The sequence below is a fragment of the Prionailurus viverrinus genome, chromosome D4, assembly GCF_022837055.1.
Source record: "Prionailurus viverrinus isolate Anna chromosome D4, UM_Priviv_1.0, whole genome shotgun sequence".
NCBI lineage: Eukaryota > Metazoa > Chordata > Mammalia > Carnivora > Felidae > Prionailurus > Prionailurus viverrinus.
In genome coordinates, this window is record NC_062573.1 from 86,651,872 (window position 1) to 86,667,810 (window position 15,939).

Here is a 15,939-nt window from a genome sequence, read left to right on the forward strand (position 1 = left end):
GGCCTCTCCCCAGAAGACACCAGAAGCACTTGCACACTGAGCTATGATGATCAACAATGTCCCCATACAAAGCCAATGGCCCTTGGGGCCAACATCCCAGGGCTGAGAACCACTGCTGGAGGCGGACTCAGTGCTGAAGGAAACCTTAACGGTCTTACCCTTATGTGGTCATTTTTCAGTGAAGAAACTGAGACCCAGAACAGGAAAGCTGCCTTTCAACCCCAGATGGCAGGGTGTCGGGTGCCTCTAGTCCTCCCTGCTGAGAACCAGGGTTTTTGCCTGGTTACAAATAAAGGCCCTCTCTGCTCAGCCAAGTGGGGCTGGAGATATGTGTTACCCTCGCCTTGGGGATGCCTTGTCTCACACCAGTGGTCCCTGCGTTTGTTCCCCTCTGGGCTCCATTCCCACAGGTCTTCTCACTTCGGTGCTCAATCCCAGAGTTCAGAAATATGCATGTAAACCCTCCCCCAAGTCAACACTACTGCCATTTTCTTGGAATCCTGAGAAAAATTAAAATATATAAGAGGACAAAGCAGAGGGAAATAACACTGAAGATTTCAAGTACTTGCTCAGACCTCTAAGCCCTCAGTCTCGGAGGGAAAAGCCCACCGGCCGCTACGCCCAACGCCTGAAGCAGGATCTCCAGGGTGCCAACACAAAAAAGTAACTCAGAATTGTTTTTCTGAGGATACACAAGGACCCAGGAATTCATTCCCAGGTATGTACCCAAGAGGAATGAAAACATATGTCCACACAAACACCTGAACACAACCACTGTAGTTAACAATACTCTGTTGCATATCTGCAAGTTGCTGAGAGATCTCAAAGGTTCTCGTCACAAGAAAATAAGTTTTTGTGACCATTTGAGGAGATGCATGTTAACGAGACTTCCCGTGGTGATCATCTTGCAATGCATACAAATACAAATCACTATGCTGCACCCAGAACTAACACGATGGTATATATTGATTACATCTCAGTAAAGCTGGAGGAAAACCCAAACCTATGTATGTATGTTCACAGCAGCATTACTCATAACCAAAAACGTGCAAACCACCTGAATGCCCAGCAACTGGTAAATGGATAAAGTGGGCCTCGCCCTCAGTGGAGCCCTCACAGCAATCACGAGGACCCAAGGGCCGGTGGCGCCACGACAGGTGCGCATACATGACAGGCACAGAGCAAGTCCATCCACAGCAAAACACATCCGTGGCCGCCGGGGGCTGGGACGTGGCTGCAACGGAGTAAGGGGTTTCTTCTTGGGTGATGAACGTTCTGGAATTGGCAGCGTCCCTGCATGACAGTGAGGACAGGCCGCACTGTACTTTCTAAGCAGGTGAGCTGCAGAGTAGGTGAGTTCTATCTCAAAAGAAGAAGACATCAAAGGGAGTCAAGAATGTGCCAAACACTGGCGACAGACACAAGACTAGCTCAACAGGAACCACCAGAGATGAAATCAAAGCAAGGGAGAACAACAGAAATGAAAACCCAGTAATTCAAGAAAAGCTTCTGATGTAAGACAAGATATGAAACTGTGTTTAGAAAGAACACGTTGTGTGCTGAGTGCACCGGCCCAGAATGACCAGCAGTGGGGTGCATCACGAAACCTTGGCAGAGAAACAAAAACAATTTGGGCATTTAGGCCCAAACCGCGAATGTCTTCTGAGGGAAAGACAATTCAATTATTAGCGGTCTTTGACACAAAGCTTATGACAGAAGAAAATGACAATATACGTGAGACGCATGAGAAGGAGGTATGAGCCACCACTTTCAACTGTTAGGAAAGCAAAGTGCTTCTGAACGTCCCCTGGTTTCTGTGAGGTCCTGCCTGTGGAGTCCCCTGAGGAGAGCCTGGAGGGACAAGGCCGGCGGGCAGGGGACGCGGGTCCACAGAGGCCAGGCCAATGAGGCGTGGGTGGGGCGGTGGGTGGAGGCTGCACGCTGGGACAATGCAGCGGATAACCGCACAGCTACTGTCACAACGAGAGCTGGGGGGAGAACAGGGTGAGTCTGTCAACACCGTGACTGCCCGTGGACGAAGCCAAGGGCCAGCCAGGGGCACTCTGACTCTAACTTAACGAGCCCCGGTTCTCAGGGTGGAAGATAATAGACATGGACACGAACAGTAAAGTTTAAATCAAATTCCTGAAGTCTTCAATTTGATTCAGAAGAGTCGCTATAAATTCTTGAGATAAAAACAGCGGCATCCACATGCATATTCCCCTGTGCGTGTGGTACACAAGAGTGTGCAGCAGCACAAGCATGTGCGGGTCTGAGTGCCTGGTGCACGCGAGTACACGTATCTCCTCTAGCCCTGTTCACAGAGAAGCCCAGAAACAGTGATTCAGCATGAGGAAAGGACACGTAGATGTAACATCAGAGATGTAAGTAAAAGCCCTCAGTTTAACTTGGAAACGTCAGTGTGAATTTATGAGGATTTTATCTTTAAAGAAAAAGACAATACAAAGCTCGCATGTCGTGTGTTCATGCATGAAGACCAGGACTGCATGTCCAGGTCTGTGCTCAGAGAACACTAGGAACAGTCACTGGCCCTCCAGCACTCAGGGTGCCCAGACGGTGGTTTTCAAATGCCATTTCCCACTAAAGAGACAAGGAATCGAGAGAAATGTGGTGGTTCTGCTGGGCCGGGCGATGCCCACAGAGAAAGCCACCGCAGACCAGAGGCCACGCAAAGGGCCTGTGGCCAAGGGCAGCAAGGTATCTGTCCTGCAAGCACTGTAATACTCAGGTACCAAATGGGAGCCAATGGGAAGCGTCTCTTTATAAAAACACCCCAATAAATAACGAAAAAGAAATAATGCAACAAGACTATCTTCCTTTGGCAATCTCCAGCGAATGAATGGATCCAGCCTGTGACACATCGAAGGGTCCCAATGTGCAGAAGCAGACACTCGTGCCCCTGACAAAAGCACGCAGGTCCACTTCAGTCCTGCCACAGGCGCAGACCGGTGCAGAGTCTGGCTCAGTGCCTAGACCCACTACCAGGATGCAAGAAAGAAAAGGTCAGGTCATAGGGGGGCAGCCCGCTCAGCACATGCTCGGCAAGATGCAGAAAGTCTGGGCGTTTGGGCGCAAAAGGCAGTGTTGTCTGTCCTTCCACACACAAAGCAAAGGAGACAGGCATGGGGGAGGGAAGCCAGTGGACTCAGGGACTTTAAAGATGCAGCAAAATAAAAGAAGGTGAGCTCCCCACGGGAACAAGAAAGAGGCCAGGCCACCCAGTTGTCTTGTGTGGTTCCGGTGTCTGTGTTTTACGTGAAAGGCCCCCTTAATCGTAGGGGTGATGGCTCCACGAGGGGCTGTCTGTACAGGATGGGCTCCGGGCTGGAGCACAGCACGGGTGCATTCCCCCCCCACCTTATAAACCCGTTCAGAGGCTGAGTGCCTTCAGCTTAAAAGGGCTCAGAAGGCAGAGGAAGGTCAAGGTGAGCCTGGGGAGGGCAAAGTGAGCCGAGCACATGCCCCATCCTGGGGCATGCTGCACTGCAGAGGGGGCTGCCCTTGTACCTGACTCACTAGATGCATTTCATCAACACAGAAGTTCCCAAGGTGGTGAGATCACCTGGTAAAGGCAGGCCAATACATTTCCACACGTGGGCTACTAATGTGGGAGCCAAGGGAGAGCTGGGACATTTGCATGCACAGCATGGGAAGAAAGGCACACTTTGATGAAACATCAAACACAGCAGTAAGGCTGCCTGGCATTTCTAAAAGATCCTTCTCAAGGGGAAATTCATCAGGATCCATGTCCCAACATGGTCTATCCAAAGTGGGAGGAAACTCCAGCTCGGTCATGAAGATGGGTATGTGATTTTGTCTCCTCACAGGCTCAGCCTTTCACCGAAGTGCTAGTCAAGACAGTCCAGGAGGAGAAAAAGACGTCAGTTTTCTTCTTAAATCCTGACTGCTATTTACCTAAATAACATTTTAGAATATAACTGCCGCTAACAGCCCCAGAATACTCCCCGGGCAGCAGTGACCAGGAGACCATACTCTTCAGCACCCACGACGCCGGCCACCGTGGGCTGAGGAGTCACAGCCGGCGAGCAAGTGGTGCCACCGCTGCGTCTGCCTTGCGCTCGACAGCTACAGAGAGGCCCCGGCAGACCTTTCTGGACGCAGGCACTGAGCCACCAGCCCGGAGTGAGGCGCCGCTGCCCCATGGATTACCTGAATCACACCCTGGTTTTTATAGCCTCTGCCGTAGTACCGTCCGCCTCTTCCAAACGTTCTGATCACCGGGGTGGAAATAACTCCCCTCGGACGCCTGAACGGATAAAAGAGGACAAAAGCACACAGGCTTGAATCTGTTGAGGCAGCTGGAACATTTAAAATGATGCCGATCCCACGCTGTAGAAAGCACCGGTCTATTAAATAAATCATGGTCACATCGTGGACTTATTTCAAGATTCCAAGAAATCAATCTTAGTTTTTTGGTCCCTATCCAGTGCATTCAATTTGAAAAATAATATACTTCAAAATGCTTTTTTAAATATTAAAAAATTGTTAATTGAATGTGTGGGTAACTATTTAATAATGGCTTAGTTACATAATGCTATATACAATGGAATCCTACATAACCACAATGACATTAAGGAATATATCTAATGAAGAAAAAAATGTTTCTAATAAACTCATGACTAAAATAAGTAAGAGGCTATTTTCTAATTAACACAAACATGTTTTCACTGTTCAGAACTTACCCTCTTGCTGGTCCTCCAACAGAAACTACCTGTAGGGGGAAAGGCCCGCGGCCCCCACGGCCCCGTCTGCTCCCAGCCCAGTGGCCAACCACGGTGCCGGCTATTTCTAGCTTCCCTCCCTGAGAAGGTATAGGTTGGATTCCTGCACGAAAAATAGACAAAATACATCTTGACAATCAGAGAATTAAAAACAGCAAAAAGAAAACAAGCGAGCAATTTGTTTTCATTGTGGTTTATATTTCATACAAAGCCCCCTTCTCTGAAGTTTTGTGAAGACTTCTTATTTATTACATAAAGTATCTATGTACATATTGTTTACGGGTTTTAACTGTTGTTGAAAATACACCTGAAAGTCAGACAGAAGTGTTGGCCACTCAGAGAACCCACAACAGCTGATCTGAGTTTAAAAAGCAAAATGTGCAAGGCTTTCTGGCTGAAACAGTTCAATAAAGCGTGGCCACTGGGCGCTCACAGCCGGCCTCCTCCCCTACCAACATGGATACCTGCAAACTCCATGTTTTCTCTTTGGGGAACTGCTTCCAAGTTTCCTGCCTTAACCAAACATTACAGAAGTTAACCAGTAAATGTGGCTGTTGTTTCTTATTGTTAAGTTAAATTAAATTAAATTAAATCAGTGGGGTCACCAACACCACTGTATCAGTAACTTCTATTAACCACCAACAGCCCGCATATTCTAAGGATTTCTGACTTAACTAAGAAAATTCTCAAATATGTAACTGATAGCAAAACTTCTGATAAAACCCAAACAGAATAGAACCTCAAGCTTCCTATCTTCTGGCAGATGGAATGGATTATAATTAAGTCTCCATCATCCAGGTGTTCACCATGACCATTCTAGCTGCCAGACAGCGCTGCCCAACATCCAAATCTACAAGCCTTACATTCCTAGTAGCCACAATGAAATAATACAAAAACAGGTAAAATAGGTTTTGATAATTTGTTTTATTTAGCCCAATATATCCAAAATAGTATTATTTCAACATGTAATCAATATAAAAACTACTAATTAGATATTTTGCAATCTTTTTTCCATATTATCTAAAACTGGGCGTGTATTTTATAGCAAGGTCAAGTGCTCAAGAGCCACAGTGGCCGGTGGCTACTACACTGGACAGAGCAGAGCTGAGCTCCAGACACAATCTGGGGGAAGTTACAAAGCAGTTCCTCTGGTCGTTTCAGCCTACAAAACCACTTCTGACCCTACAATGTCTATAGCCACCACCCTACCCATAGGTTTATCCCAACTGCACGCTGACGTGAGTGTCCAGGCAAGGGGTGCAAGGAGCTGAAGCCGATGGTGAAGCAGAGAGCAGGCGTCACTGCACGCTGCATGGCGTGGGCAGGAAGAAAAGCGCCCTGGAAGCTGCAAGAGCCAGTGGGAGGCAGGAGAGGGCATGCGGGGCCGGTGCAGGGGGAGACGGCCCCAGAGCCCCTCTAGGGGCTGCGCTAGCCTGTGCATCTTACTGCTGCAAAAGAGGTCTCCCGCCAACCCCAAGGAACAGAGCTGGAAGAACATTCCTGGGAAGGATAGAAAGCCTGCGTACCCTAAAGTTACTCACAAATGTATCTGAACAGCCCTGTGGTGTGGACCTGATGGCCACGTCTGGCTCTGTGGTCCCAAAATACAGGACGTGTGACAAAACTACAAGTCACAGGCTTTTAATTACAGCAAAATCACAAGACATTATTTCAAAACTAAATGTTAAGTCTTTTTTCTCCCTTGTAAAACCAATACGTACAAGAAGAGAAGCAAAGGGAATTTAAAATAAGCTCATTTATGTATGTGTTATTAGATCTTTCTCAAAAACGTTGCCTACGAAACAAGCTGCGGTCAGTTTCCAAGCCAGGAACTGCTATGGCCTCAGGACCTCCGTCGTCGGGGAAGGAGCCCGCCAACGAGCCCTGTAGGGCAGCCTGCTCCTTCGGGGAGGCGGCGCTGGGGCCGGGCTCAAGGGCTGCGTGGACACCCGCCCGTCCCACTGGAAGGCAGAGACCTGGGGGCGGCCGGGGCCGGGAGCGGGCCTGGCGGGGAGGACGCGGAGGGGGGCCAGGCGGGGCGGCGAAGCTCTAGGAGAAGGCGTGCTGGCATAATTACCGCCCTGCGACTTGCTAGTCCTGCTGCTGTCCCCGCCTGAGAAGGCTCCGCAGTGTCCCGCTGCTGTTGCCACTCGGAAGGCACGGTAAGCGCCTGTCGCTACAGTGTCCCCATAGGGGCCTCCAAAGCCACAGACTCCTGTGGGACCCGGGTGGAGAGAGACGGAGAAGCTGTGAGGAGCAGGTTCTAGGGGAGCCACCGGTGGGCCTCTGGGCAGAACGACCCCATCTCCTTCACCTGCTGTTCCCATACCATTGGCTGCCGGGGCGGGGGGAGGGGTCTCCCAGCCCCTGCTGTCCACACTGGAGCGCGTCTGAACCATCCCTGGGGGCAGGGGGTGGCCTTAGTGGAGAGGCCTCCTCTGACCCCACAGGTGAGCAAACCGTAAACCACAAACACAAGCGGAGTTTTCAGCTGTGCCGACCAATCGTAAAATCCAGTCTCTGCAACAGCCTTCGTATTTCCCTCTCTCCCTTACCCTCATCTCTTCGGGGATCTGCGTTTGTCTATGGTGAGGAGCTGATACTGCAAACTTCGTCATGAGCCTGACCATGAACGAGGTCCCAGCACAGCATGACACGGCGCATCCGTCCCCACCAGCCCACGGTCCCTCCCGACGTCGCCTGTGCGCTCACCTGCAAAGCCCCGCCCACGGCCCTGAGCCGGGGGGACCGGCCCGAAGTGCCGGGGGTACACGGAGGCAGGGTAGAAAGGCAGCGCCGTGGGCGGCGGAAAGGGAAGCGGGTGGCTCTGCCGGGAGAGGTTCAGCCCTTCCAGAATGCTCTGCCGCATCTTCTCCACCTTGGCGGCTTGCTCGGCCTGCAAGTCAAGCGCCGGCATGTGAAAACTCGGTTCACAGAGTTTTGCTCGAATCGAAATGGACAGGAAAGAAGTGAGACCCACCAGCTGCCAGGATGCATGTGCTCTTTTCCCATGAGTCAGTCACGGTCTGTGCAGCCACACTGGGTGCGGTCGGCAAGCACACCAAAAATGCAATCAATGAACACATACCGCCTGCTTCCATTACATCATTCCCACAGACGCAACATCAACTTAAGCCACAGCTTTCAGCCGATCTCCAGGTGAGGACCATTCACTACCGAAGGTACTAACTGAAAGAGTGGTTTTGGTTCTGGAAGCCAACAGCTGAGCCCAGAGAGGTCCCACTGCAGCGCAGACAATGCCCACCGACCGAGCACTCGGCCAGCTGTGTGCCCCGTGCGGCAGAGAGGGCACCAAGGCCCAGCGACCGTGCTGACAGGGGGCGGGAGGCTGCCTGAGGGGATCACATCACAGTGAACAACATCGCTCCCAAGGATGCGGACAACACAGCTAGTGGGCATCAGATCCACTGTGAAAGAGTCTGTACGACATTCACCTGCAGTGTCTTTTGTTAATAAATACATAAATTCAAGTAGCAACACCGATCCTTAACCAGAGAATCTGAAAACCTGTTCACCCCACAAATCTGTGCTTATGCTGAGCCTGACCCGAGAGTCACGGCAGCTCGGGCAGAACGTGCCGTCAGAAGCCTGAGGCGACTGCAAGAGAACAAGACGGTCTGATGGTGGACCGCACCTTCTGCTCAGGCCAGGACTTCCAACTAATGCGCTCAGTCCTCGCTATTCATGACTCCACGTCTGTGGACCCACCCGCTTGCTGAAATGTACTTGTAACCCACAATCGTGCCCGAGGCCTCACGCAGAGGGGGGCACCGCTTGTTTCAGACTTTACACTGGAAACAAGTGTCCTGTTCACCATCCACTTAGTGCCACAGTTTTCACATTTCTGTGGGTGATTCTGTTTGAAATGGGCCCAAGCACAGTGCCGAGTGCTGGCTCATGTCCCTAAGTGCCAGGTCGTGAGATGTGCCCTGTGGAGACACCGCGTGTGTCCCATGTGCTTTGTTTGGGCTGTTCCAGCGCTGCTGACCACACGTATAAGGTGAGTAATTTAACAATACAATATGTATTCATCAAGAGGACTTTCAACAGAAACACACATTAAACAAGGAAGCGTACTGAGTGGCTGACAAAGATGTGGCCGGGGCCGGTAGGAACCCAGGCCTGTAGGTCCTGCCGGGAGCGAGGTCCAGGTGAGTGCAGCACATCACATGTGCACCTGCAACCTGCGCAGACAGCCCAGCTCACCAGCCTGCAAGCACTCCTCCCATCCCGCCGAGGTGGCCAGAGGCTTCTCCCCACCCGCCAACCCCCCGCTGGCCGGCGTTCCTGAGACTGACCTGACCATCACAGAGGTCGATGAGTGGGGTCTTTTCCCGGCTGGCTTTGAGGAGTTTGGACTGGAAGAGCTTCCCATCAAAATACATCCAAGGGCAGCAGTGCTCCCAGGGCACCGGCTGGCCACACGCGTCGTTTGCAAACAGGGCCATGTCCACACCACTCATGAAGAGAGCTGACAGCTGAATGCCTCGGGGGTCGAGGTTCTCAATCTTTAAATGGAAAAGAATGATTTCTATGGAGTAAGAACACCGCAGAACCCGATTCTCACCATTTCTGACTACAGCTCTCCACGGTTAGCGTGGACACCCCTCCACCAAACGCTCCCTACGCACACCTGCTATTTCCTTACAGTGACCTAGCACTATCTGAACACAGAGACTTTTTATGTTATTTAACAGATTTAAATTTTAGAGACTGTTTTATAAACATACTGAAGTATTTCAATTTGGAATTTGTAAAGCATCATAGGAGCGTAAAGTAATACTATATTGAAGTTGACATGAGAAAGTAACAGATTATTAATAGTCTCCTTAGCAGTTAGGAAGTCCACTGTCCGCTTACGAAAATAAGTTACCCTTCAGATTCTACACACTGGTAATGTATGAACAAAAAGTTATAACAAGCAACATTCTGTTAAGATTCTGCATTTTTTCAAGTATATTAAAAATTACTCAGCATAATTCCATTCTAAAACCTGTACTTCATGTTTACATTATTTCATGTTAATGTTTTAGGTAGCAACTCATTAATGAGACTGTCAAATGCTTCAGGAGAAATGGATAGCTTATAAATGGAAGAACACAACAACAAAAACACGGTATCTGGACCATGCAGACTATCTCTCCTGCCCCCTCCTTCATGGCGCTGCACCTCCCTGCGCGCACGGCCCTGGCTCCTAGCACCTGACACGCAGGGCGAGGAACACTGACAGATACAGTCAACTCTTGATTGTCTGTCTGTGAAGGACCTCGTTTGTGGATTATCCAGAAGGCAGTTTTAACTGCCAGGGTTCTGTCTTCCCACCTTTCACGCTTATTTTCTAAGGCGAGGGTATCTCAAGAACACAGACCCTACGGGGTATCACCCTAAGCAATGCCTAAATGTGGCAGGTACGCCGGCTTTTCATTAACAAGAAAAAAGGTCATTCCCATGCCCGACACTGAGGAATTTCTGACTATCTGCTGTTTTGTGCTCAGGGGCCACCATTCCCCACAATCCGCTAATGCTGTGTCTTCCAACCTTGGTTTTTTGGATTTTCAGTCAATGTAGTTCAGAACCTTCCAAACCTGGAGAAGCCCATCCATACCCCCGGCCCCGCCTGCCGCCCAGCCCCATTGGCCCCTGCTTCTCCGGAGCCTGAGCCTCGCTGGGAAGGACAGTGCACTCGGCTGAGGGCAGGCAGGGCTGGGTGATGGGGCTGCATGCATTTTATATTTATGAGCAGAAAGTGGGGAAAGAGAAAATCAAAATGGAGAAAGAATTCACTTGAAGTGGAAACTCCCTTCTCTGAGAGTCTCAAGGCAGAAAGAGGGAGCTTCTCCTCCCTGAAACAGTGTCCAGCTGACACTGTTGGGAAAGTGGCCCCGACACACACGGGGCGAGGGGATACCAGGGGTGGCATGGAGGCCACTCCGCCACCCAGTGTTGTCCTGCAGCCCAGCAAGCGCCTTCTAGGGAAGCCCAGGAAGCACAGTGCTGTCGTCAGTGCTTGGTCCCCAGAGGTGGCCATGTGGACACGCCGACCCTCAATGCAGCAGACAGAGTCCCCGCCGCCCAGGCGGGCGGGCCGGGGGAGGAGGTACCCAGGTTAGGACGAGTGCGCTCCCAGTGAGCCGACAGGGGGCACGGGGAAGTCTGCCTCAGCCATGCACACACATCTGTTTATTCTAACTGGACTTGCCATCAGCGAAGGAACTGTTTGCATGGGTTTCAAAAATGAATATCCTATCGCTTAGTAATGGCAACTACCATTAATTTCACAGAAAAAGTTCTCAAAATAAAAGCTATTTAAATAAGGTACATAAAATCTCAACTCTGCCATGCAGATCTTGGCTTATCCAAAAAGCTTTCTAAATCACTTCACATAGTGTTTTATGTGTCTTTCCCTACATGGTAATTACACAAATAATACTAAGTAATATCTACAGGGGACTTAACACAGACTTGGACTTGTCAGGTACACTCTGCACATTTCCACACACGTTATCTCACTGATGTCTCAGCAACTGTATGACACAGGTACTGCTCCTCGTACTCCGTGTCACAGATGGAGGAAGAGTCACAGAAAGCTCAATGCCATTAAACTGTTAACTAGCAGCACCAGAATCTGAATGCCTGATCACAGACATGGCTACAATATTCACGGTCCAATCTCATTCTCTTCTACACAGGAAGATAAAATTATCAGCATTATCCAAAGCTCCTCAACTAAAGAAAGTACAGTTTTCTGACTTTATAGGAAGTACAAACTGGAACTTAATCTCTGCCCAATGAGCTTCAGAACCACTCCAGCGAGGGTGCACTGCCCGCCGTGTCACTGCTGGACTGCAGACCCCTCCTCTGATCGGCCATGTGTACTTGCACCTGCCCTAACTCTTTCAGGGGCCACAGGGGCCTGGTACCGTCTCACAGCCCCTCCTCCTCCACCTTTTATGTTCTGCACTCAGTCAGTGAAACTGTGAGAAGAACTGAAAGCAATTACAAGGATGTCAAGAGCAAGGGAGAAAGAAACTGGACAAATATGAAGCCTGTACAAAAGTCCTTCTCACCCTCTCCCCGCCCTCCTCCAAACATTGCTAATCTACCTTCGTCATTACATCCATGCTCAGAAGCGCCTAAAAAATACACCAGGGAAAACATGAGGAAAACATGTGGATCCCTGTCACGGGTCTGTGAGGAACCACATAGAACACGCACCTGTTCACGGTCACGGCAGGCAGAGCACGCACAGACAAGACAGCACTCTTACAAAGTCAGTCTAAATTAAAACTTTCAACACCTTTCCCCACCGAATCTCCCAATCAGAAAAGCCAACGAGAGGCCAAACTGTCAGAACTGGGTCTTTTTCTTTTCTTCTCCTCTTTATTTTCAAAGCACATAATGGACAAAAATGGGAGAAGAAAAGTAGGGTCTGGGCAATCCACAAACTGGATAGCGGCCCCTAAGACAGCCACCAAAATCAAGAGTTGACTATATCCGAAACAGTGAAATGGCGTTTCATGGAAAAGCATCGTCATTGCATTCGATATATAAAAAAATTTTAATGGTTAAATGAAAAAGCAATTTAAAAGTCTACTTTTCTATCACTGAATTTGGGGACTCTCAGCTCTGCGTAGGAACTTTTGTAGCATTTAAATAATGACTATTCCTCTTAGTTCTCATTCTGATAGCTGAGAGAATCCTCAATCTTAAAAAACAAAAACAAACCAAAAAACAAAAACAAAAAAACTACCTTTCCCCCCAACGAATGCTCTTATCCCCCTAGCTCTGCGGAATGTAGGCTGCTTGTGCGTGAGGTGCCAGCGGTGCAGGCCGTCCGTGGTGAAGGGAAGGCAGGCCTCCAGACCAGCAAGAGCCGAAGGGACGGTGGCCTCAAGTCACTGCACATAAAATAGGTCTTTCTAAACACAGTTCTAGAAACACCTGGCTTCAGATGAAGGATCAGGAGAAAACCATGAAAGCACTAAGACCTCAAAAGAACCAAAATGAAAGCTTAGAGTGTGGCTGTCTTTCAAAAGTTATACCCTGTGTGTTGATCCAAAATGAAAAGGATATGGGAGAGAAGATGAACTTTGAGGAAAAGCAACTTGATGGTGAGTAAGGCTTGGTGGGCATACCTGATACCTGGCGGTCTGATTTTCAGAACTGGGATGTCAATACTGATGTAATAATCTAAATAAGAGAAACAGGAAGTAGAGGTAGAGGGATGGCAGCACACGCTAGTCAAAGTATTCACAACACCCCTAAGCACGGGCTGGTGACGAAGACAGTGGTGACGGCACCACCAGCCGGGGGCACGGGAACGAGAGCCTGCGCTTAGGGCCAGCCTTTCGGGGGACACCCAGCCAAATACTCTAGAACGAAAACTTAGGTTCAAAAACGTTACAAATGAAAATAATTTCTGTCTAGCAAACAGAAAATCTTGATCTACAAAGTAAAGAATACAATTTGGGGTGGATTCTAAGTTTTATTGTCTTATTCAGCTTGTTTCAAAGTCATCAGAAGCCTGGGGTGACCACACGTGACCTGGGCTCCGCACAGTCAAGGGCCACTCAACATCAAATTACTAAATTTAACTCAGTAGTTTAGGGGAACCAGAAATTGATTGGGCCCCAACTGTAGAATACTGATAATCTATAAAGTGAGCCTCAAATGCTCCTGAGGGGAAAGAATGCCTTCATAAAGAATGGCAAAAAGATCTAAAAGTGAAGGCAATTTGTCAAAAGAGATTATTTGATTACAAATCAAATAATTAAAAAAACCAAAAAACAAAAAACAAAACAAACAAACAAAAAAACAAATGCAAAGAAAAAAACCCAAAACACTGTACATCAAAAGAAAAGGCAGATCCCCTGATTTAGCTAACTCTGGAAAGTCTTAAACTTTCTAAAGTTTAGCACAGACATTACAGAAAGCGAGTGCAGCCGTGCAAACACAGCAACTAACCAAAGTGCACTGAAAAGATAAGCACCCCGAAAAATCAGGGGACAACTTGGAGAAAATTAACATTGCCAAAACAAAGAACAAAAGGAATTACTGGAAGGAAAAATTAAAAGGAACACGATGTTAAATGCTAAGCAAAAGGGGCTCAGGAATGATGGTGTAACATTGTTCTTCAAGTGGTCTGTAAAGGGATTTACGGTCTAGGAGGGCAAGACTATGTTTTAGAGGAAACGAATGCTATAATCAGGAACAGAACGAAACGAGAAAAGAATCCTGGCCAGATGTGAGAAAACCCTGAAGCCCAGGCCCTCCCCAGGGTCCGGGGTCCCCACCTGGAACAAAAGCAAGTTTACACCCTGACGTGAACACAAGAGCAGACGCCCACTGGTAACAAGGGAAAACCTTTATCTGACAGAAGCAGACTTGACCGCTTCCGTAACTGGGATGGATACGCTTCTGCCCCGAAGGCTCCCGAGTCCGCGGCTCGGTTTCCTAGCCTGGCACTCTGAGCGGCGCTGCCCGGTGAGGCCGGCCCTCCTCACACCACTCCGAAGCAACGCTTCCCAAGACAAGGAATGAGGCTGGTCAATTACCTTGAGCTCCTGCAGCTGGTCAGGCTCATAGAGTTTGGGGGACAACGCCTGAGCCAGGAAGGCGTCCAGCTCCTGGCGACGCAGGATCCGTGCTCCAGGCCACTGCACCATATACCTACAGGGGGTGGACAGAGAGGGTCTGGTGTGAGGATGGAGCGCTCACCGGTCACACGCACAACCTGGCATCCAGGTTCCAAGGGGACTCGGGATGATACGAGCTGGGGGGCACCAAGAGCTCTTACCCAGCATCTCTACGTACACCGGATGACACCTGCTACAAATGCGTGTCTAATCACCTGGGCTGAACAGAACGTTTGCTTTCAGAGTGATTAAAATAGCACACCACATTTGCACAGACTGCAAACCAGCTGCTCAGTGATTTCTGATACAACTTCACTCTTGTAAGGTATTCAAACCCTGGAAACACACTGGAAGCATCAATTTACATGACTTATTTCTTTCAATTCAAGACCGGAATCCTGGGAGGCAGACTCTAGGTCCAAATGAGAAAGATATGTCTCCTGACAAGGGGCGAGTGTTGCAGGAGACGAGTGCGCAGAAGAGGCTCCCGCGCCGGCAGGTAAGCACCAGAAAGGGGTCCCGGGAACGAGAACTAACGCCGTGGCCTCAGAACCGGTGCCCGCAGGCCCTGGACACACTGACCCCCCAGGGCAGCCAGCAGTGCGGCGGGGGAGGGGGGGGGGTATCGATTTATAAATCTGCAACGTCCATGTGTGCCATCAGCCCGGGAGCTGCCAGGCGCCCACGCTCCTTCCCTTACTCACCTTGCCACATGTACTGCCTCTATCACAACCCTGGGGCACTGAGCAAAGGGGCGGCTGCTCCGGCCCCGGCCCAGCTGTGCCCAAGAGCCCATGGGCCCAGCCCTGCACTCAGCAGACTGAAGGATGACCCAGCACGTTGCCGCTGATTAACTTATGGTGACGGACCCTGCGACCTCTGGCAAACGGCTCAGAAAGAGCAGACAGAACGGCGACAGGCCTCACGAAACTCTTCCCAGTCCTGTCTGCTAAAGAAGTTTTCTCAGAGCTTAAAATGAAAAATCTAAGCCGACAAAAGAGGACGAGTCGGTGTGGAGCCCACCTCACGTGGAAATAATCAATACTTCACGGGGGCACACACAACTGGGCAAAGCAGGGGGCTCTGACCAGCTGACTGACTAAGACACGTATTTTTAAAACAGCCTGAGAGAAACACGGAAGAGTTCGCCAGGTGCCCGGTGCCTCTCCACCTCTGCACACGCCGCCTCCCATCACGCGGCCCCCATAATCCTGAGGGGCCACCGCTGTCCACGTTACAGGCGGGAGACACAGGCACAGAGCTTACGCACTTCGCAGTGAAGTTACAAAGGGCAAGGGGAAAGTGACGGTCATTTCAAGTAAGCGCAAGAGTAGACCTTAAATCTCTACGGTATTTAGACGTAGATGCGTGTATCTGAAAGAAATGCAAAAGCTTTTCGTCACTAAACTACTTGCAAGGACAAAGCCTCCAACCTTGTGACCCTGCCATGTGCAGCACAAGGTCTTACTGATTGTGGGGTTCTGTGCAAGAACCTGCAAGTGTGAGGGAAGCCCCCCACG

General features: G+C 49.7%; 1 protein-coding gene across 2 annotated transcripts in view; it reads right to left on the minus strand.

Moving 5' to 3' along the window:
* FAM120A (family with sequence similarity 120A) overlaps positions 1-15,939 on the minus strand; it is a 96,882-nt gene that overhangs the window by 3,507 nt on the left and 77,436 nt on the right. Inside the window, exons 12-17 of one of the 2 annotated variants that reach the window (XM_047829687.1) lie at positions 14,339-14,453; positions 9,083-9,292; positions 7,476-7,659; positions 6,841-6,978; positions 4,725-4,866; positions 4,192-4,288 (exon numbers count right to left, since the gene is read on the minus strand). In XM_047829687.1, the coding sequence (XP_047685643.1) occupies positions 4,192-4,288; positions 4,725-4,866; positions 6,841-6,978; positions 7,476-7,659; positions 9,083-9,292; positions 14,339-14,453 (886 nt within the window). The remainder of the gene's footprint in view (positions 1-4,191; positions 4,289-4,724; positions 4,867-6,840; positions 6,979-7,475; positions 7,660-9,082; positions 9,293-14,338; positions 14,454-15,939) is intronic. The other variant, XM_047829688.1, reaches the window with a different exon arrangement.